Raw genomic sequence first — 23,224 nt, forward strand, 5'->3', positions numbered from 1 at the left:
GTGGGATGGCCTCTAGAACCTCCACACCTTCGCATCCCAATTCAACCTCATGCTTGTGGTCCATTCAATTCTCACTTTCTCCTCTCAAAAACAGAGAGCAGCCCCACCAACCCATTCCTTCCAGGAGGGGAGAACAGGCTGTAAGTCTCCCGATTCCCAGATAGCTGCTAGTCTTAACATCAGGGCTCACCTCCGTGGGAAAATGGATTCAGACCTCAAAGCACCACGAGGGGCCACCCAGGAGCCCAGCCACGAGGCCCCGTACCTGATAGATGGCTTCATCGCAGGCATTCTGAAGGCCCAGGTTCACCATCGTGTTCTGCAGCGTGCGGCCCATGTAGAATTCCAGGGAAAGATAATAAATGCGCTGAGGAAGCAGAAGAAAGAATCACATTTCTCATTCCATTCTGCACTTTAGGAAGGTTACAGAGATGACAGGACCCATGAAGCCCCCACTCGGGATTTCATTTATGTCAATCCCATGCACAAAAACTGGGCTTGCTCTGTCAAGCAGCCTGCTGACTGCAGCCCACCATAGCAGCCCACCTGGGAGATCCCTCCTCAACACGGCCGTCTCTTCCCTGACCCTCAAGCACCTGGATGAACGCACACTAACTTCCATGATGTGTGGGGAGGCAGGGCAGGTTGGTGGTTAGGGCCAAGGCACCCAGAACTGGACACACCCAGGTCTGCACTTAGCTCAGCCTCTTACCACACATGTGCCCTTGGGCAAGTTACTTCACATCTCTAACACGGATGTAATGTAGGCCATGTCTTCAAGTACTCAATGTAAAGCCCTGAGCACAACTTCCAGCACCCACGTGAAGCACCAATGAACGCCAGCAGAGACGGCTGAATGCACGCATCCATGTTCCCCAGCAGAAGTCTCTTGGCCGATGCCTGCTGGCTGGCTGGCTTGGGGTTGCCACATGAGCCAGCTCTGTGCCTCTGAGGTGTTGTAGCAAGGGCGGCCACCCATGCAGTGCCTCCTGGGCCCTGAGCGGGGTTCTAGGTGCCCTACTTTCTCTACCAAGTACTTCTCATGGCCATCCACGGGCCTGCAGCAGCCAGGGCTGAATGATAAGATCTGTGGGCACAACTCCAAGGACTAACAGGGTATCTGCACAGCCAACATCTCCCCTGAAATATTTACTAATTGCTGTGGTGGTTTTAACCAGGGGCCAAACTCTTTCTGATATTCTTCACTCCAGGAGGAGCTTACTTCCCTGTCTGCCACCTTGAGGGTGGGCTGGATGTAGCGACATCCCGCTGAGGAGCACAGAAAGGAAACGGCAGCAACTTGACAGCGGAGACGCTGAGCACGCTGACCAGCACCCCAGTGTAATCATGAGAAAACAGCGGACAAACCCAAACTGAGGAATTTTCTATAAAATACCTGACCAGTAGTCATCAAATTTGTAAAGTCATAAAAGACAAGGAGTGATCAACAAATTGTCACAAATCTAAGCCACATTCAGGCTTTTGGAACTAATAAATGAATTCAGCAAGGTAGCAGAATATAAGACTAACACAAAATCAGTTATCTTTATTGTTTTTAATTAATTATTCATGATTAATATAACTATCCAATGTTCATTAGCAATGAACATTCCAAAAATAAAATTAATAAAACAATTACTATGGCTCATACACTTTGGACTGCTGGAGGCCAGGAGTATGAAACCAACCTGGGCAGCAAAATGAGACCCCTCTCCACAAAAAATTTAAAAGTTAGCCAGGCGTGGTGGCGCATGCCTGTGGTCCCAGCTACAAGGGAGGCTGAGGTGGGAAGACTGCTTGAGCCTGGGAGGTCAAGGCTGCAATGAGCCAGGCGCAGTGGTTCACATCTCTAATTCTAGCACTTTTTGAGTTTGGCAGTTCCTCAAAAAGTGAAAAACAGAGGTACTATTTGGCCCAGCAATTCCACTCCCAGGTATATACACGCCCAAGAGAAATGAAGGCCTGTGTCCCCTCCAACACTTGTACATAATAGCCAAAAGGTGGAAACAACCCAAATGTCAGTCCTTCATGTCCTACAACATGAAGGAACCTCAAAAACACCATGCTCAACGGAAGCAGCCAGCCACAAAAGACCACACATTCTATGAATCCGTTGATCTGAAATGTCCAAAACAGGCATATCTAAAGAAACCAAAAGGGGATTGGTAATTGCCTAAGGGTAGGGGATTAGAGGTTTTGGTGGGTGATAAAAAAGGCTTAGAGTTTCTGTTTGGGGTGAAGAATGTTTTAAAATTGATTGTGGTGATGGAAGTACAACTCTGTGAATATCCTGAAACCAGTATATCCAACTGTATGCTTTAAAGGGGTGAACTGTATAGTATCTGAATTTTATGTTAATATACCTCTTGTCAAAGAAAGTAATAGATGAGGCCAGGCACGGTGGCTCACACCTGTAATTCCAGCACTTTGGGAGGCTGAGGCGGGAGGATCTCGAGTCAAGGAGTTCAAGGCCATCTCTACAAAAAAAAAAAAAAAAAAAAAAAAAGGCCGGGCACAGTGGCTGACGCCTGTAATCCCAGCACTTTGGGAGGCCGAGGTAGGCGGATCACTTGAGGTTGAGGTCAGGAGTTTGAGACCAGTCTGTCCAACATAGTGAAATCCCATCTCTATTAAAAATACAAAAATTGGCCAGGCACAGTGGCTCATGCCTGTAATCCCAGTGCTTTGGGAGGCCAAGGTGAGCAGATCACGAGGTCAGGAGTTTGAGATCAGCCTGGCCAATATGGGGAAATGCCATCTCTACTAAAAATACAAAAAATTAGCCGGGGGTGGTGGCAGGCACCTGTAATCCCAGCTACTCGGGAGGCTGAGGCAGGAGAATCACTTGAACCCAGGTGGCGGAGGTTGCAGTGAGCTGAGACGTGCCACTGAACTTCAGCCTGGGCAACAGAACGAGACTCTGTCACAAAAATAACAATAATAATAATAATACAAAAATTAGCCGGACGTGGTGGTGGGCACATGTAATCCCAGCTACTCAGGAGGCTGAGGCAGGAGAATCACTTGAACCCAGGAGGTGGAGGTTGCAGTGAGCCAAGATCGTGCCACCGCACTCCAGCCTGGGCTACAGAGCGACACTCAGTCTTAAAAGAAAAAAAAAAAAAAAAAAAGCCAGGCATGGTGGTGCACACCTGTAGTCCCAGCTACTCGGGGGGCTGGGGCAGAAGGATCGCTTGAGCCTAGGAGGCAGAGGTTACTGTGAGCTGCAATCACACCACTGCACTCCTCCAGCCTGGGTGACAGAGTGAGACTCTGTCTCAAAAACAAAAAACAAAAAACTACAATGGCCAAAGAGCACAAAGCATTTACCCACATAAACATAGACTTACCCAGGAAGTCAAGAAATGATGACTGTTACAGAAGGATCCAACCAAGCATAGGAAAGTAAAATAAATAAGTAAATAAAACTACCACAGAACTAAAGGTACCACTGAATGCAAAACAAAAGCAAAGCTGAAAACAAAACCTGGCTGAGAAAAAAGTGAACCAGAGCGGGAGAAGCATGAGAGGGACTGGGGAGAAAGATACTGGCGTGGAAGACCGAGGACACCTAATGTCTGCATCACCAGGCTCACTGAAAAGAGGCTGAATAAAACGTTTCAAGTATTTTTGGCCAGGTGTGGTGGTCTATAATCGCAACCCTTTGGGAGGCCGAGGTAGAAGGATCACTTGAGCCCAGGAGTGAAAGACCAGCCTGGGCAACATAGCAAGACCCCATCACTACAAAAAATAAAAAATATACATATATATATAAAGGGTTTTTTTGTTTGTTTTGTTTTGAGACAGGGTCTCACTCTGTTGACCAGGATGGAGTGCAGGGGCGCAATTCTGGCTCACTGCAACCTCTGCATCCCAGATTCAAGTGATTCTCCTGCCTCAGCCTCCCAAGTAGCTGGGAACAAAGGTGCGTGCGCCACCACACCAGCTATTTCTGTATTTTTAGTAGAGACAGGGTTTCACCATGTTAGCCAGGCTGGTCTCAATCTCCTGACCTCAGGTGATCTACCCGCCTCAGCCTCCCAAAGTGCTGGGATTATAGGCGTGAGCCACCACTCCTGGCCCATCAAGTTTTTAATACATAATTTAAGAATACTCTATAAATATCAAAATCTACAAATTGAAAGAACACACACACACACAAATCATAGCTCTGTCTTTAATGGCCTGTTCTTACTTTTTTGTCCATTTGAATATAGGCTTCTACATTACTGCACAAATTCCAACGTCTTTTAAATCACAAGACATTACAGCAGTATAATTAATGTGTTCTCATAGCCACTATAAGTACAACTACTGCTGCTGTCACTCACAGCCAGGCCTCCGGCAGACTTTCATCACGCTGGACTTATTTGAATGAACTTAATATTCTATGGGGTTTCCATAGCACCCGACTCCCCGCCTGCAGAGGAAGCCACAGGCACTGTCCAGGCGGGGTTTATTAACCAGTGTGAAATCATACTGAGACCAGCTAGACCCTGGCTGTCTGAGAAAATACTGTGGGTCAATTATTAACAAGAGGTTTTATAAAAAGCTGACAGGCTAGGAACACGATCAGAATGATTTTGCCTTTAACTAAAAATGTGTGTGTGTGTGTGTGTGTTTTTAAGAGATGACGGTCTCACTGTGTTGCCAAGGCTGGCCACAAACTCCTGGCCTCAAGTGATCCTCGCATCTCAGCCTCCCAAGCAGCTGGCACTACAGGTGTGCGCCACCACACCTGGCTAAAATGTGTATTTTTAGGTTGTAGTTTGCTCTTTCTGCAAAAGTTCCTAACTTCTACTTAGGAACTTTTCTACTGTGGGGAAGAAGTTTACCAGTTACGTCCCAAGAGCTTGATGATCTCTGTTTGTAAGGGACAGTCCTGATGCGGGAAGTGCTGGGCCTAGACTCGAAGCCTGCGCGTCTCCAATTGTCCTCCAGGTTGCATGCAGACATCGAGGTTTCTGCAGCCTCCTGCTGAAGCAGAGTCCCCAAGGCACTGCCCAGGGCCTGCCCTGCCACAGGCTCTGTCCTTGGGGACTGCAATGTGTTTTGTTGTTGTGAGGCTTTTCTGCGACTTGTTTCAATTTAAGAACTTTCATCATTTGCTGAGATGTGTCTATTTTGCTTTTACCTTAAGATGGTTACGAGTGAAAACCATGAAACTGAAAGAGGCTTGCTGGAGGAGCTGGCCAAGAAAATGCAGACTCGAATGGTACAGGCTGGGGTCCCATCCCAGCTCCCCGCCCTGGCTAGCTGGGTGACCTGGGCAAGTCACTCAGCCTCTGAGAGGACCACATTAACCTGTGGGCTCGCACAGGGCTAGGCTTGGACTCAGGCAAAGTTGGTTCCCCTCACCATATCAGACTTCTCAAGGAGAAATGCAGAGCCTAATAAGTTGGCAGGTGGCAGTTCTGAAAAAAATCATGTAAAGCCATAGGCTTTGTCCAAGCAACAGCCTAGGGACCTAGCTCTTCCATGACCCCAAATCCTGCTGCTGCAGGACAGTCTCTTTCCACTCACTCCCCTCTGGCATCTCCTGTGCAACTGTGAACAGGGCTTCCCTGCTCAGGCAGTGCTGGTTGGAGAACTGGACTCACCTGCTTCAGCCTGAAAATGCCAACAGGATCCCTTAACCTCCCCGCTCAGCAGCTCCGCTCTAAAGAGGCCCTGCCGCCTGGGATTGAACTGGGCCATTGCTTTTCCCAGCATGGTCCCTTCTTGCAATATGACCATAACAAGTGTTAACTAGCCTAAAGCCAGCCTGTTTTTTTCTGTTGTTCTTTTTTTTTTTGAGATGGAGTTTCGCTCTGTTGCCCAGGCTGGAATGCAATGGTGCAATCTTGGTTCACTGCAACCTCCGCCTCCTGGGTTCAAGCCAAGCCCCCCAGTGTGTGTGTGTGTTTTTTTAAATAGAGTTTATTTATTACATGCAAAGCCGACACAACCAGGCAAATAATAGAAAAGCATAAAGCTCAAAAATAGATGAAAATGTGATCGACACAAACAGTACACAACATAGCAATCATCTAAGGACACCTCAGGAGTTAACAGACTCTGAAAAGAGAATGTAACACCAACCGGCAGGGCCTCATTGTGCTCTCACAGACACAGGTTCACAGAATCAGGCCTGTAGAGACCGCCAATTTTTTCTCCCTTTTCTGAAGGGATTTTTAACTAGAGTCTTCATTTAATAACACTGGTGTCTGAATTGGTGGGAAAAGAAAGAACTTTCCCAACATTCAGGGAAACAACAGAAAGAGCTGGAGCCAGGCGTGGTGGCTCATGCCTATAATCCCAGCACTTTGGGAGGCTGAGGCAGGTACATCACTTGAGGTCAGGAGCTCAAGACCAGCCTGGCCAACGTAGTGAAACCCCGTCTCTACTAAAAATACAAAAACGAGCTGGGCGTGGTGGTGCACGCCTGTAGTCCCAGCTATTCGGGAGGCTGAGGCAGGAGAATCGCTAGAACCTGGGAGGCGGAGGTTGCAGTGAGCAGAGATTGTGCCACTGTACTCCAGCCTGGACAGCAAGAGCGAAACTCCACTTCAAAAAAAAAAGAGTTGGGCAGCTGCTTTCACCAAGTTGAAGAGCCTCATTCTGCAGGTAGATCTGGTCTAAAATCTGAAACTGGTCCTCCTGTCCCCAAGAAAGCACAGCAACTCTCCTTTTGTGTATTCGATTCTATCAGTGCCAGCATGCCTCAGACCAGCCACCCTCTACTGGTTCCTAAATGGGGACAGAGTGACTCACAAGGCAGACTGTCCCTCCCTGCCACCCAGGCACTGTGGACAGAGCTGGCCCTGATAAGACACAGGGACACGGTCCACTGAGCCAGCTGGAGGCCAGTGGGCACCACGTTCCACCAGCCAGGCCTTGGAGAGGGGGCTCCTGGCCCCTCCAGACACAAACGGGTCACCTCCCTGGGCTGGACCTGCTGGCTCCTGCTGGTGAGCTAAGCAGTCTCAAGACACCATCCAGGGGAACCAAGGTCCCGTGGGAGGAGAGACGCTGAGGGGCCTCCCACCCACCAGATGCTGAGGTTGGTCTTTGGCTTCCTTGACAGTGTCACAGTGTCCACTCCACCGTGTCTGAGGGTGCTTCTGGGGAGTTGCTCACAGAGCAATCTGATAACCTACTACTGTATCTGCTGTAAGGACGTGAGGATTAGCTAGCACATCTCTCAAGCTCCCAGCCTGTGAAGTCACACAGCACTTTCTTAATGAATTAAATGCCAGGGAATCTTGGCTTCCCGTGAGGAGTGGACAGGCTTCTCAACATGTATCGTGGATTTCCTTCTCACTCTAGTACCTAGACTCAAACACAGGTCTGTTTGCTCAATTCTGAAAATGAAATGTAAAATAATTATAGAACTTTAGAACTTACAGGGATCTTAGAGATCACTTGGTTCTGCAGTGAACAAATTCCTTCTACATCCAAGACACACATTGCCACAGTCCACTGTCTCCTGCCTTCTATTCAATTAAGCTCCACAAAAAGTCTACTCAGTACTAATCCAGAGCCAGAAAGCGATGGGAGCATTCTCCTTATCACTGACAGAGCCTCACCAACTTACACTAAGTGATCTGGACCGTGTCAAACTATATTTATAACTAGTGAGCTACCAGTCACCATTTTTAACCACTACTTTAATCTTTCATTTTAAGTGTTTGCCGGCCAAGAAATGCCACTTAGCTACACCTAAAATTACATGTCATTCCTCCTCAAGATACTGTTGAAGACACTGTTAACCAAACCTATCTTAGTGTCCATTACCTTTCTAAATCTGTGTTCATTTCTCTGCCCTTCACCGTATCCTAAGAACGCCATTCTGCATGGGGGAGAAAGAGCCAGCTCCTATCTCCTGCAGTTATTTGCTGCATGTCTTAGGATGCTGTGACTTTCCAAATGGCTTAAAGCTTTGATCTGTTTAATAATAATAAAAGAATAGGTATAATCTGAAAAGACTTCTAAAGTTCTCCCAATTTACTTATTTGTATTTTTCATAATTGTATTTTTGCATTTTATTTGTATTTATTAAGCGGGACAGCTGGTGACATTGGAAAGATTTGCAGACGACAGCACTGTGTCGATGAAAATGCCCAGAGTTTAAGAGCTCTATATAGGTGTGCAGGAGAGCCTCCCTGCTTCTCCGGAGTACACACTGCTGTTTTCGGGGGTGAAGGGGCAACAAGGCTACAACTTACTTTTTTTTTGAGACGGAGTCTCGCTCCATTGCCCAGGCTGGAATGCAGGGCCGTGATCTCAGCTCACTGCAACCTCCTCCCAGGTTCAAGTGATCCTCCTGCCTGAGTCCCCCAAGTACCTGGGACTACAGGCGCCTGCCACCGCACCTGGCTAATTTTTGTATTTTTAGTAAAGATGGGGTTTCACCTTGTTGGTCAGGCTGGTACTTTCTTTCAAATGATTCAGAGAAAAATGAACTTACAGCGACAAAATGACCTAACAAGTGTGTTACAATGTGGCCGGGCGCGGTGCCTCAAGCCTGTAATCCCAGCACTTTGGGAGGCTGAGACGGGCGGATCACGAGGTCAGGAGATCGAGACCATCCTGGCTAACACGGTGAAACCCCGTCTCTACTAAAAAATACAAAAAACTAGCCGGGCGAGGTGGCGGGTGCCTGTAGTCCCAGCTACGCAGGAGGCTGAGGCAGGAGAATGGCGTGAACCCGGGAGGCGGAGCTTGCAGTGAGCCGAGATCCAGTCACTGCACTCCAGCCTGGGAGACAGCGAGACTCCGCCTCAAAAAAAAAAAAAAAAAGTGTGTTACAATGTTTAGTATCTGGGGAATCCAGATGAAGGGTATACAGGAATTACAAGAAATCTTTGTATTATTCTTACAACTTTTTAAGAGTCTGAAATCACATAAAGTTTAAAAGGAAATATGGCTGAGATGTGGAGGTGAGGTCGGTTACCTTATTTCATTTTATTTTATTTAGGCAGAGTTGCCCAGGCTGGAGTGCAATGATGCAGTCTTGGCTCACTGCAACCTCCACCTCCCTGGTTCAAGCAATTCTTCTGTCTCAGCCTCCCAAATAGCTGGGACTACAGACACCACCACGCCCAGCTAAGTTTTGTATTTTTAGTAGAGACTAGGTTTCACCATATTGGTCAGGCTGGTCTAGAACTTTTGACCTCAGGGGCTCCACACGCCTCTGCCTCCCAAAGTGCTGGGATTACAAGTGTGAGCTACCACGCCCGGCCATATTTTTATAAAGCAACCACGGCCCCTGTGGATTAGTCAGGGTTCTCCAGAGACACAAAACAGTAAGGTATGTGTAGAGAGAGAGACAGATATAAGAAATTGGCTCAAGTGGTTCTGGAAGTGCAAGGCTGCAACTTGTTGGGGGGGGGGGTGGGTGGGCCAGCAGGCTGGAGACCCAGGCAAGCTGCAGCTCCAGTGCAAGGTAGCTGGTGGCAGGGTTTGTTCTGCAAGGCCTTCCCCCATAGGAGGCTGTGAAACTGTGATGTAATGAGATATATATGTTTGTTCTTCCTGGCCAGTGCTCCTAACACCCTTGTAATTTCCTAAGTGATAAGACCAATAAAGATGAAATAAGTGTCTTGTTATTCATAACAAACCCCTTCCAACACACCTTAACAAGGTGACTTTTGGCAAGCCCTAAGGGCAGAGGCTGGTTGCCAGGGGAACCAGATCTGTAATTAGAGGATTGGAAGTTTCAGGTCCACCCCTCCCACCACCCCCAAACCTCCAGTGAAGGGACAGAGGCTAAAGGCTGAGCTCATCACCAATGGCCAATGATCACGCCAGGTAACTGGGGCCTCCATAAAATCTCCAGCTGAAGGGGATGGAAGAGCTTCCTTCCAGTTCAGTGAATCCTGGAGGTGCTGGGACAGTGGCACCTGCAGAGGGTATGGAAGCCACTGCACCCTTCCTCAGACCTGCCCTCTGCATATCTTCTGTCTGGCTGTTCCTGAGTTGTATTCTTTATAATTAACTGGTAAACGCAAGTGAAGTGTTTCCCTGAGTTTCCTGAGCCATTCTGGCAAATCATCAAACCTGAGGAGGCTGTTGGTCAGAGGTCAGAAGGGAGGTCCTGACGTGCAACTGACATCTGGGGTGGAGAAGTCTTGTGGGACTGAGCCTCTGGCCTGTGGGATCTCAGGCTACATCCAGGTAGACAGTCACTGACTGACCGTGTGGGAAACACTACTCCCACCCCCAGAGGCACATCCACATTACTATCTAGGCATAACAGCCCAGCCAAGCTGACACATAAAAACCAGCCACCACAGCCTGCAAGGGCAAAGGCCAGGCAGTCTTCTGCAGAAACTGAAGGCACACACACTGCAGGCTTCTCCATCTGCTAAAATGACAGCTGGGGCCTACCTTCCAAGTGGCTGGCTGTCAGCAACACAAAACAGCACCCACCATCAGTTACTGGCCAGAGAAAATGACTTTGAGCGATCTGCTGTCAGGGAAGCCTGCCCAGGAGATGCAAGCTGAACTTCACACATAAAAGTAGAAATACATCAGAAAAATTGGGAGTGTTAAGATTCCAGAGGCTGGTCCCACAACTGACTAATTAAAACAAATCCCAAAAGCGGGGATCACAGAGCAGCAGGGGCTGCAAACCACTTCTCTAGATCATCTTTAACTCCTGGGTCCAGCCAAACCAAAAGATTAATGGTATTTCATTGTGTTTATCTTATTAGGAATATTTAGGACAGCAGTGTGGGCCCCAAGGTAGAGCTGCTTTTCCTTAATCTGTGTCGTAGTCATGCCGGGAGCTTACGGGAAGAGTCTCAAAAACTGATTGTTAAATCCACTGCAGGGGTGCTGCAGGTCAGCGGGTCGGCACATCGACAACACTGCTTCACAAAGGCCCACAGAATCAACTGTGCACCTGTCCTTTCGGGATGTTATAGAAGGGGCCCCATGACTCTCATAACTGGGCATGGGCTGCTTTCATTGCCAGGATCCTGGTCTGCGTTTTGTGTCCTGACCCTCACTGTCCCACCCCAACCTTCACTTTGAGGCCTTCTAATGTGAACCTTTTGTGCTGCATCTAGCACAAGCATTCTCAAATTCTCTTTGGATGGAGATGGAATGTCAATTCAATATGAAATGGAAACTCTAACATTTCAGAATGGCAACAGACTTCAGAAACAGATCATCAGCTTGATTCCGCTCATTTTAAAGACGGGAAAACTGAGGCCAAGAATGGCAGATAAATGCATTCAAGCCCACAGTTGCACAGACCGAATGGAAAGGCCAGGATGAAAAGGAGCATGGAATCACGCACACCCTTTCTTCTCCATGCAGTGCAATGCCAGGCTCTGCAGCTTCAGGTTGGACTCTTCTCGCCACCTTGCCACCACTTCAGAGAATCCATTAAACATCTTCATGACCAACCGCCCCCTCTTGCCAAGCACAAAGTTCTCTATGTTAGCCAGATGTTTTGATGTGCTGATTCGCCAAGCATGGCAAAGCTTGACAAATCTTCCTCTGAACACTCCAAATTCTACTCTTTCTGCTATTTACCACAAATAAAGTGCTAAGAGTTATGAAACAATAGGTTCTGTATAATGCTACTTTATGTATTAAAAACAAGTTTCTGTCAATACAGAAAAAACAATGCAGAACACAAAATATTTATAGCATTTACAAAGTGGGTGATAGAAGTGGGTTACAGTATTACAGTTAATTTTTTTCTTTCTGGCTTATCTATATTTTCTAATTTTTCCTCCAGTAATAATTTTTCCTTCAGGACTTGCATAATTTTTTTTTTTTTGAGACGGAGTCTCGCTCTGTCACCCAGGCTGAAGTGCAGTGGCACGTTCTCGGCTCACTGCAAGCTCCGCCTCCCGGGTTCCCGCCATTCTCCTGCCTCAGCCTCCCGAGTAGCTGGGACTACAGGCGCCCACCACCATGCCGGGCTAATTTTTTGTATTTTTAATAGAGACGGGGTTTCACCGTGTTCGCCAGGATGGTCTCGATCTCCTGCCCTCGTGATCCACCCGCCTCGGCCTCCCAAAGTGCTGGGATTACAGGCGTGAGCCACCGCGCCCGGCCGCATAATTTTTAAAAAGACAAAAGTAACAAAAACAAGCATTCTATTTAGGAACTCTAGAGTGTCATATTACCAGTCTGCAGTGTACCGGTGAATATCTGAGGTCATTTCTGGCTGAGGGGGAGGCACAGCAGGTGTTTTCTTGGGAGCCCACCTCCTCTCATTGGCTCTGGTGGGACTGGTTGCTGGTCCATCACCAGCAAACATGAAACTTTTCCAGAGAAAGGATGGCAAGTTTATTTTCATCATGAATTAGCCAAATAAGCACTTAAATTCCAATTTTCCACTTTTATATGTCCTTCCTATTCAGCATAGGCACACAGCTTATTTACAGACTGTGAGGTTTAAGAGAAAAGTTTACAACTTTACACCTTACAGATTGTGGTTTAAGAGAAAGGTTTCCACCAAGAGCCACCACAGTAGACAATCAAAACGGATCTCACAGTGGATCAGAAAACCTGTTTTGTTGCAGGGACTATCTTGTTCATGAAGGTCATTTCCGTAATCCCTGAGCCCATCGCTGGCCTCTCCATGATCTGATTATATATAAACACTCCAATGGGCACCCTAAGGTGGAGAGCTGAGTCCTGGTGCAGCTCCAAGGAAATGCCCTTGAATGTGAAGGCAGAGCTATGTCCTTGCCATAAACCACTTAGACAATAAAAATGATGTTGTAGGCTGGGTGCGTTGGCTCACGCCTGTAACCCCAGCACTTTGGGAGGCCGAGGCAAGTGGATCACGAGGTCAGGAGTTAGAGACCAGCCTGGCCAACAAGGTGAAACCCTGTCTCTAATAAGACACAAAAAATTAGCCAGGCATGGTGGTAGGCGCCTGTAATTCCAGCTACTCAGGGAGGCTGAGGCAGGAGAATCGCTTGAATCCGGGAGGCAGAGGTTGCAGTGAGCTGAGATCGCGCCATTGCACTCCAGCTCTGGGCTACAGGGCAAGACTCCATCTCAGAATTAAAAAAAAAAAAAAAAAAAAATGGTGTTGTGCATCAGAACTCTCCCAACAGCAGGGAATTCTGGGGGAGCCACTGCTTCTTGGCTGCTTTTCCTGGCAAAGTCATCCCAAGCCCTTGTTATAACCCGTTTTGGCCATTTGTTGCCACTTCTTTCTATGTTTTGCATACTAAATATGAAGAGCCCCAGTTGGTATTCTAACAAATCTGTCCCTTTTACCCTCTCTATTTTAGAAAAAAAGAATGTCCCAGAAAAGTATGGCAAAGCAATCAATCTCTTAGCAATTACTGTATTAAACATATCTTAATGCCCTACAAAAATATTCTAAAATACCATCCATAAAGCAAGTCCTCGGTGCCCAGGTGTACACTGCAAGTAAAATCTTTGCCAAGTGGCTTCAGGTCTGGAAGTGTGTCTTTTCCTCACCAATTTTCCCTCTACGTTAGTGTAGTAGAAAGATACAATTCTCCATGGTCAAAAGTTAAAAAACAAACAACACAACAAAAAACTGGCAATAGGGGGCTGTGCAAGACTACCGTGTACCTATCAAACTGACACCTACCATCCTATCCATTGACTTGCAAAGCTGTTTATCAGTGAAAAAGTTACAAATGTTTACGAATGAAACAGAAAATCTAAAAAACTGTATGTGCATTATACTTTTCAAAAATGTGTATGTATGTTTAGGAATACCAAAAAATCGGCAGGAACACAGGCCCATAGTTAATATGGTTAAGAGTAACGGGGACAATCAGTGACTTCAACTACTCAAATTTTTGCAAGACATAAAAAGTAACAATTAGTAAGGCAATCTCTGTGAACTTTAACCCAAGTAAATTTCTCCAAGGGAGGTATGAGAACCTCTAAGACAGAGCCTTCTTCAAGGGCTCCATCTCCAGCTCTGAGCTTCGTAACCCTTCTGCGTGAAGCAGGCACCTTCAGCGATTTTCTTCTAAGCAGCGCACACAAAAAAAGTCTCACAATTCCCTGCAGATTACCGAGCTCACCCCCTTCCAACCCACAAGGCTGCACAGGCCGGGTTCCAGTCCCATCTTCTCCCACAGGCCGCTGCAGCAAAACAAAAGGTGGCTGGAGGCAGGGGCGGGGAGCACCCGCTCTGCAGCCAGCGCGGAAGCGCACGGCCAGAAAGAGACCGGGAACATCCGCCAGGCTCCCGGGCTCAGCATCATGTGCGGGGGACGGCGCGGGATCCCAGTGGAGGGGACCTGTGGCCGCGGCCCTGCGCAGGGAACGCCCGGTCCCCGCCGACCGCGGCTTCCAGGCGACTCCCCAGTCGGCTGTGCCTGGCCGCCGGCAAGATACGGGCGCGGGTAACGCCCAGCGGGCCGCCCCGCAAAGACCCCCGCCGGCGCGGCTCCGGGACTGGCGCCCTTTCAGCGGGCCCGGGAGCAGAGGGCGGGGCAGCTCCTCACCTTGGGGTCGCGCTCGTAGTAGTGCTGCTGCGTGCGGATCCAACGGCCCACCAGGTGGTCGCGCACCGTGTGCGCCAGCGCGAAAAAGTAGTCGCGGGGCGTGGCCACATTGCGGTCCTTGACCAGCGTGAAGTGCAAGTGCCGGTTGAAGCTCTTCCGCACCTCGGCCACGTCGCCCAGCCCCGCCAGGCCGCGCACGCTGATCTGCTTCCGCTTCTCGCTGTCCGTCAGCGGCTTCGCCATCGCGCCGGCCGAGGCGGAGGAAAAGAGATGGAGAAGGAAAGCGGCGAGACACGAGAGCGCCTGGATAGTGCAACTGCTCTGGCGCCCGGCACTGCGGCTCTGCGGCCGGGACGGGCCGCGCCTGCGCGCTGCGCCGGGGCGGGGCCTCCGGGGAGGCGAGGTGGGGCCTCGGGACGGCGAGGCGGAGCCTCGGGGGGGCGGGGCGGACGTCCAGGCTCACAGCTGAGAGCGCTAGTGTGGTCCGAGGCAGCAGCGACCTGTCCACGCCATCTGAGATTGGGGTTTGCCCCCTCGTTGGGGAAGCCCGGCAGAAAGTGGGAGCTACTGGAGGGGGCAAGAGACCCGGAGCCTTGGAGCGTGCGGTCCTGGCCGCTCCTGCCAGCCCGGCGGCGGTGCGGGAGGGGGCCCTGCCCTCGGGCCCTGGGGTTTCCTGGGGCCGGTCCCCACGCCCTACACCGGGTCACCAGGTGCCTCGCGGGAGCTCGCTGGGCCCGGGCTGTGGCCGAGGCCTGGTAAACGTTCGGGGAAACTGATTACAGCTTGAAAGGCATCCACCAACGCCTGCTGGGCCCGGTCTTCTGTGTCGGGGGCAGGGCGGCTCTGAAAATACCAGCTATTTGCTTGCCACTCCAGGCCGATGGCAGACGTGGAGAAAACGAACTGCCAGCGAACGGGAGATGCCCATTCCCGAGGGCGCGAGGCAGCCACAGCCAAGTGCCACCATGACCCCGCCTCGGAGAGACCGCAGCCCCCTAGCCCTCCGAGAAACCCTGCTCCCGAAACCACCCGGCAGACGCTGTCCGCTTTGAGATTACAGCAGGGAGAAGGACACATGCGTGTCTGGCCGGGGAGCTCAGCCACTAACCAAGATTTAGCCTCCGCCATCCCAACCCAGGCTGCAGCTCCAGATAGGGGGCGTCTGCACATAGCTTCCCAAACTTGGTCCCCGCGGAATACAGTCCTGCTGGCCTCAGCCTATGGGAACCCTGCTTCATGTAAAGGTCACCTAAACTCTGCCTTCCCCCATTCCCATAAGAACTCTGCCTTTCCCTTCGTTCTTGGGAGGCTCTCCCTCATTGCAGTGGGTCAGTACACCCGATTTTGTGGGACTACAGGTTTGCTCCTGGTGGTCTTGGGCTGAAGGGGCTGCGAAGGTTACTGAATTTCATGGAGGTAAAAATTGCCCGCGGGAGATGTCATAAAAGTCCAGGTGTAGTAGGTTTCCTGGTGTGATGCTTCAAAGTTATCTTCTTACCTGGAGCCCCTTCCAGCTGCAGACTTCAGAGGTCTGAGGTTAATCAATCTGGAATGACCCCACAGCCCACCCAGCTCCAGCTCGGGATTCACTCCTGCACTATATCCTAGGGATTCTGGAGCCAACAAGATCGAACTTCAGGCACAGATGGCAGGGCTGTGGGGTCGAGCTTGGCTGCAAGCTCCAAACACTGATGCAATCTCTCTGAGGGTGATCTGGCAATTCAGAAGTCAAAAAAACGATAGTGCCCCATGACCACTTCTACCACTCTGGGGAATAGAGTTCAAGGAAAGCTTCAAAAGACAAAAAGCAAGCTATGCAAATGTTTTCTGCTGTGGTGTGGTAAAGGTTAATCCCCCAGCTGTGGTGCACACCTGGCAAAGAATGGAGGAGCTGACACTTATTGATCATTACTTGCAGTGTACATATATTAACTCCTGATCTCTGCAAATAGCCTGCTATTACCCCTGCTTGACAATGGAGAAAGTGAGCCACAGAGAAGTTAACTCTTCCCTAAGCCCACACAGCTAATAAGGGAAACAGCCAAGGTTCACCCCAGCCAAGCCCTGCTCCACTGCACAAGCCCAGAACAACGTATCTATGCTCAAAGTTAATATCATAAACCACTGTGCTGCTAAAAGGAATGACTATTTTAATAGCTAGCTAGGAAGGTGTGATAGATGACACAATACTGATAAATGAAAGACAAGAATAAGGATGTAATGCAGAAATGACAGTAATGATTTAAATATTATTTTAATTTAGTCAATTTAAATTTAAATTAAATAACCACATGTGGCTATGGACTACTGTGTTAGAAACACAGGTGCATATCCAAACCTAAACACTGGTTATTTCTGAATGGAAGAATTATTGGGGGGGGTTTCCTTATTTTCTCCATACATTTTGTATTGCCTGTTTTTTCCACAATATTTCTTTTATAATTGGAGTAAGTTTTAGTAAGAAAAACTAGAGGCCACAGACTTCACTAATGGCTGTTGATTTAAGGCCTATATATTCTCTTACTGAATTGACTTCTAATTCTGTGTGCTCTGGTTAAATAAATTTTAAGTCCTTTCTTTCATAGCTACACTTTATGAAATTTTCCAAGATCCTGACAAAAATTCTTTGACCAAACTCTAGTCAGGCTTCTGAGCCTTCTCCTAGGGCCATTGTACGCTTCCCTGTGACATCCGTTTTAGTAATCCCTGCTTTGTCAATTTAGCAAGGACTCCCTGCCCCTGATAGCTGATCCCCCTCGGTGACATCTGATCAGGCTCCCCGTGTTCCACCATCCCCCATGATGTCCAATCACCCTGGCCTGCCTTCAGCAGGAATCCTGTGAGGTGGTTTAGCCACAATCCCTCAGACCCCTGAAGTGTCCTTTTAGTAACTGTCCATCCACTGACCCCTCCCCTGGTCCTTGGCTATAAATGCCGACTTGCCCATGCTGTTTTCGGAGTTGAGCCCAATCTCTCTCCCCTGCTGCAAGACCCCGTTGCAGTGGTCCCTGTACCTATCATGATGGTTGTGAATAAAGTCTTTGGTACCATGCTTTAACAAATGCTATTGATTTTTTTTTTCTTTAACAGTTATCTTACCCAGATGTAATTTCTTCTTCCTGGGAGCCGCCATGGTACTTCCCCTCTCCTGCAGCACTTAGTCCAATACTGAATCTTCATGATGTGACTCTTCATAATGCATATAGGTTGATGCAAGGAGGAGCCCTCTCACCATCATGTCTCCTCACCTCCTCTGGCTGCTAATATTGCTGGAGTGGCTAAATGAGTCCCAGGATTAATTATCTCAGCCATTTTCAGGTTATTTATTTATTTATTTATTAATGTTTTTGAGATGGAGTCTTGCTCTATCACCCAGGCTGGAGTGCAGTGGTGCAATCTCTGCTAACTGCAACCTCCGCCTCCTGGGTTCAAGCAATTCTTCTGCCTCAGCCTCCCAGGTAGCTGGGGATTATAGGCGCCCGCCACCATGCCCAGCTAATTTTTGTATTTTTAGTGGAGACGGGATTTCACCATGTTTCCAGGCTGGTCTTTAACTCCTGACCTCAGGTGATCTGCCCGCCTCGGCCTCCCAAAATGCTGGGATTACAGGCGTGAGCCACCGCACCTGGCCATCATTTTCAAATAAATAATTTTTAGATAAAGTGTTGTGAAGAAAAGCAGGTTGAGCTGTTAGTTACAGGAGGTGATATTTGAGCTGAGACTAAAAAAAGTGAAAGAATGGACCAGGTGCAGTGGCTCACACCTGTAATCTCAGCACTTTGGGAGGCCAAGGTGGGTGGATCACTTGAAGTCAGGAGTTCGAGACCGGCCTGGCCAACATGATGAAACCCCGTATCTACCAAAAATACAAAAATTAGTTGGGCATGGTGGCGCATGCCCATAATCCCAGCACTTGGGAGTCTGAGGCAGGAGAATCGCTTGAACCCAGGAGGTGGAGGCTGCAGTGAGTTGAGGTTACAGTCTAGGCCACAGGGCAACGGAATGAATGAATCTGGGGGAATAGCAAATGCAAAGGTCCTGAAGTGGGTATCCACTTGGACAGTTAACAAACGAAGCATCTGAGGGGCACTGGGATACGCCACCCCAAAATATGCCTCTTTGCATGTGGATTATTTTGAGTTAAAGGCCATTAAGACCAGCAGACCACAGGAAAGGCTCTAAAAACCATTTTAATTTTGTACAATAAATTCACATTTATTATAAAGGAAATTTCCATGTCTCCCTCTTCCATGCAAGGAAGAGGATATCTTGTAACAACTCTTATCAGTGGAAGAAGGTACTGACTTATTCTGCATAACAAACCTTCCTAAAGAACCCTTGTTTACCACACTTTTCCTGGGCACCTTCTGCTAAGGTTTGAATATGCCCTCCAAAACTCATGTTGAAATTTAATTGCCATTGTGTAAGAGGTAGGACTGTTCAGAGGTGATTAGGCCATGAGGCCTCCACCCTCAAGGATAGATTAATGCCATTGTGGGAGTGGGTTGTTATAAAAATGAGTTTGGCCCTCTCTTGTTCTGTCTCTTTCACCCTCTCTTGCACTTCCACCCTCCTTCCATGGGACAACGTAGCATAAAGGCCCTCACCAGATGCCAGTGCCATGCTCTTGATTTCCCAGTCTTCAGAACCATGAGCCAGATAAGCCACTTTTCTTTATAAATCACACAGTCCGTGGTATTCTGTTACAGCAACACAAAATAGACCGAGACACCTTCCCATAACATGCCTCTCCTGCCCAGAAGCTCCAGGCCTTTTCCTTTGTGTCAGCCTAAGATGACAGATGAACCCAAGTTCTGACCACACTTTGGGTTATTCATTGCCAGGTACTGCCATGTGTAAGTACAATGCACATGCCAATTAACTTGTTTTTCTCTTGCCTGATTGAATTGTCTTTGGCTGGTGTAATTAGAGGCACCCTAGCTGGAGACCCTAACATGGGCCAGGGAAAAGATTTTTTTCCTTCTGTAAATAACCAAGAGTTGGATTCAGCTTCATCTTCCATTTTAGCAACAAAACTGCCAGGCTTCAGAACAGGCAAAAGGGAAAGAAATTGGGCTATGCTTTTATTTTATATAAAGCTGAAAAGCAGGTTTACCCTTCTAAGAGAAAGGATTGTTCTGGCAGCCTGGATGAGAGCAGTGACCAGGCCAGAGCATCTACTAACCTCAGCATCAGGGAATCCCTGTTTTAGACTGTCCTCTACGTCTCTGTCTTCTCTTTTTGGGAGGTCATTTTTTAAAAATCACTAAGAAGGGATGGATGCTGCTTCTGGTTTAGTTACTATTGTAGTGAGCTATTTTGTGTTGTTGGAGATAATACGTTACCTTTAAAGTTCTTTTATCTTTTTGTTTTTTGAGACAGGGTCTCATGGTGTTGCCCAGGCTGGAATGCTGTGGTGTGATCACGGCTCACTGTAGCCTTGATCCCCCAGGCTAAGGTTATCCTCCCACCTCAGCCTCCCAAGTAGCTGGAACTACAGGTGCATGCCAGCATGCTCAGCTAATTTTTGTATTTATTATAGAGATGAGGTTTTGCTATGTTGCCTAGGCTGCTCTTGAACTCATGGGTTCAAGCCATCCACCCAACTCGGTCTCTGTGCCCAGCCTAAAGTTCTTTTAAATAGGTATTTAAGATTCGAACTGTAGCAAGTCCCCTGTCGTCTGCCTCAGAAAAAGAGATGAAAGATGTCTTGTGAATGAATTAAAATGCTGTGGGACTTAGAAGTGGGGTGTGGAAAACATATTTTTGGTCTGCTAGGCTTAAGCTTCTTGAGGACCTGAAGAGTATGTCATTGATTGCTGACAAAATGAGTGACTCAGAAGCACCGCCAGCCCTTGAGACCACAGGTGTGGAGGGAAAATCTCTCTGGGATCCCAGCAACACCACTGGCAGATCTGTGCTGGTCAATTTCATGTTAGAAAGGAACACAGACCCAGGCTTTCAGGAAATGAAGATAAATAACAAATGCATTACTTTTGAGAGGCTGGTAATTATAAAGCTCAAGGGAATAAAGAGCCCACCAGCTGGAATGACACTGTGGAACTGATGCCTTCCCTTCACTGGGGTGTGTCAACAGATATTCTTCATGACATGAATGATTTTAACACAGTGACATTAAAGGAAAAAGAATCCATGAGACCAGAGTGATACTAAGAAGAAACGAAATGGAGATGGGGAAGAAGGAAGTCGTTCCTCTCTACAGGATGCCAAATCAATACAGGAGATTTTGAGAACTACTGGACAGTGGCCACAGGGGAACAGGGGATTCATTGCATCTCAAAGCCTCACCCTACACTTTACCTTTATTAGCTATGAAAGGGAAAAGGAATTTGCAACGGAGAGGTATGGCAGACTCCAGCCTCATGAAGTGACGCAACTTAGCATCGCCACCTGGGGGACAAACCCACACTGAGTCTGATTCAGTACACCGAGAAGGATAAACATCACTTACTCTGCTGTAACATAATGCAGTGTATTGCACACTAACATATGTAGTATATTACATTCCCTAGTAACACAGTACAGGCTTCTAGGACACTGTTTGTAGAAGTGCAGGTAATACTTAAGGCAGTTTCCCAAACTTGCAAAAAAAAAAACTCTTGACAGGGCTTGTGACTAGCACATTCCCAAAGCCCAAACCCAGAATTCCACCTGCTTAGTGAGCACCTCCAGGGCATTTTTTTTTTTTTTTTTTTTTTTTGAGACGGAGTTTTGCTCTTGTTGCCCAGGCTGGAGTGCAATGGCACAATCTCAGCTCACTGCAACCTCCACCTCCCAGGTTCTGGCGATTCTTGTGCCTCAGCCTCCTGAGCAGCTGGGATTATAGGCGCCCATCTAAATTTTTGTATTTTTAGTAGAGATGGAGTTTCACCATATTGGCCAGGCTGGTCTCGAACTCCCAACCTCAGGTGATCCACCCGCCTTGGCCTCCCAAAGTGCTAGGATTACAGGCATAAGCCACCGCACTTGGCCATCTCCCGGGCATATTTTCACTGTGCAATGTGGGAATCTCTGCCGCAGGGCGGGCTGCGTTTCTAACCCAGTGGCCCAGTTCTACCAGGACTTCCCCAGTATGCAGATGGGGGCGCAGGGGCTCTCAGGGGGCCTCAAGGCATCTGTGAGCTCGGCCTAACCGCTGCTACTGAATGACCGGGAGATGAGTTCCAGAGCTGGGACGAGAGTGGGTCTGGTACCCTGCCCCAACCCTCCCCTGACAGGAGTTAGTGAGGGACAGATGAGCATGCTAAAGAGACAGCAAGCTGATCACACCCTGGGGCCACCACCCTGCTGTCTTCCAAGTCAGAAACATGACTTTGGGGGAGAGGGTATATGTTAAATGGGCCCACCCTGGGAGCTGTGGTGGTCACTGTGGAGCTGAGCAATGGACTGCACTCCCCACTGCCCCAGAGTGACCAGGCGGTGGGTTTCATCCAAGGGGCAGGGCTCAGAAGGCCAGGCTGAGCCACTGATATGCATGTCTGCACCCCACCACTTCCTGCTCAGTCAGTATCAGGCCCGGGATGAAATCGGCACTTAGACGCTCAGGGGTCCTCCCACCCGGTCTGGCCAACACAAACCTGCCAGCATAGCAATGAGTGGAAGGTTCCAGTGCACCCGCGGGCCTGGCTGTTAAAATGTCCTGCCTCTCCAGAGGACAGGTTAAGTTCACACTGAGAAAGTCTGGCTCTCTCCAGGTGGCCTGAATTAAGGTGAGAAGGATCAGCACAGCACCTGTGGAAATGGCGCTGGAAAACAAGTGGCCCTGGAAAACTAGGAACTGCCTCTGCGCCACCCAAGTGCGCCAGCCCGGTGTCCTCAGACAACCCAGGAGGAGTCCTCCATCTGGCCACTTCCCACCCATTAGGCCCTGAGGGGACAGCAGGTCAGTGAGACCCGGACCCCACCAGCAAAGGACCCTTCCTTCATTCATCAGACACTGGCTCCATCTGTAGTGCACCTACTGCCAGCCAGGCACTGAGCTTCACATCCACACAAAACACAAAGACCTCTGATACGGTTCGGGTCTGTGTTCCCACCCAAACCTCATGGTGAATTGTAATCATGTTGTTTTGGAGGTGGGGCCTGGTGAGAGGTGACTCGATAATGGGGTGGATTTCTCATGAATGGTTTAGCACCATCTCCTTGACGCTGTTCTCAAGATAGTGAGTCTTCGTGAAATCTGGTTAAAAGTGTGGGCCCCACCCCTTGCTTCTGCTCTGGCCATGTGATCTGCTGCCTCCCACCTCACCTTCCACCATAACTGTAAGATTCCTGAGGCCGCCACAGAGGCTGAGCAGACATCGGTACTACACTTCCTGTACAGCCTGCAGAACTATGAGTCAATTAAACCTCTTTTCTTTATAAATTACCCAGTCTCAAGTATTTAGAGAAATGCAAAAATGAACTAATACAACCTCACGGTTCTGGGGGCTGAAAAGTCTAAGGATGGAGTATCCTTCTCAGTGCGCGGTCAAGATGCCAGCAGGTTTGGGGCCTGGTGAGGCCCTTTGCTTCTTCCATGGTGTCTTTTGCACGGTGTGTCCTCCGGAGGGGAGGAGGACTGCATGCTCACATGGCAGAAAGTGAAAAGCCAAGAGAGAACCCACTCCCAAAGCCCTTTCACTAAGGCATTAAACCCACCATAAAGGTGCAGCCCTCACGGCTTAATCGCCTCTTAAAGGCCCCACCTCCCAATACTATTACACCAGCAATCGAAATTCAACACAAGTTCTGGAGGGGAAGGCATTCAAACC

The 23,224-nt window shown here is 48.6% G+C and overlaps 1 protein-coding gene across 2 annotated transcripts in view; it reads right to left on the minus strand.

Moving 5' to 3' along the window:
- Nucleotides 1-14,815, minus strand: part of PYGB (glycogen phosphorylase B) — a 60,112-nt gene extending 45,297 nt beyond the window's left edge. The window contains exons 1-2 of one of the 2 annotated variants that reach the window (XM_010361538.2): nucleotides 14,451-14,813; nucleotides 266-367 (exon numbers count right to left, since the gene is read on the minus strand). In XM_010361538.2, the coding sequence (XP_010359840.1) occupies nucleotides 266-367; nucleotides 14,451-14,693 (345 nt within the window). In that variant the 5' untranslated portion in view covers nucleotides 14,694-14,813. Of the gene's footprint in view, nucleotides 1-265; nucleotides 368-14,450 lie in introns of both variants that reach the window. The other variant, XM_030913880.1, reaches the window with a different exon arrangement.
- Nucleotides 14,816-23,224: the final 8,409 nt, after the last annotated feature.

The sequence above is a fragment of the Rhinopithecus roxellana genome, chromosome 13 (assembly GCF_007565055.1).
Source record: "Rhinopithecus roxellana isolate Shanxi Qingling chromosome 13, ASM756505v1, whole genome shotgun sequence".
In the NCBI taxonomy this organism is placed as follows: Eukaryota; Metazoa; Chordata; class Mammalia; order Primates; family Cercopithecidae; genus Rhinopithecus; species Rhinopithecus roxellana.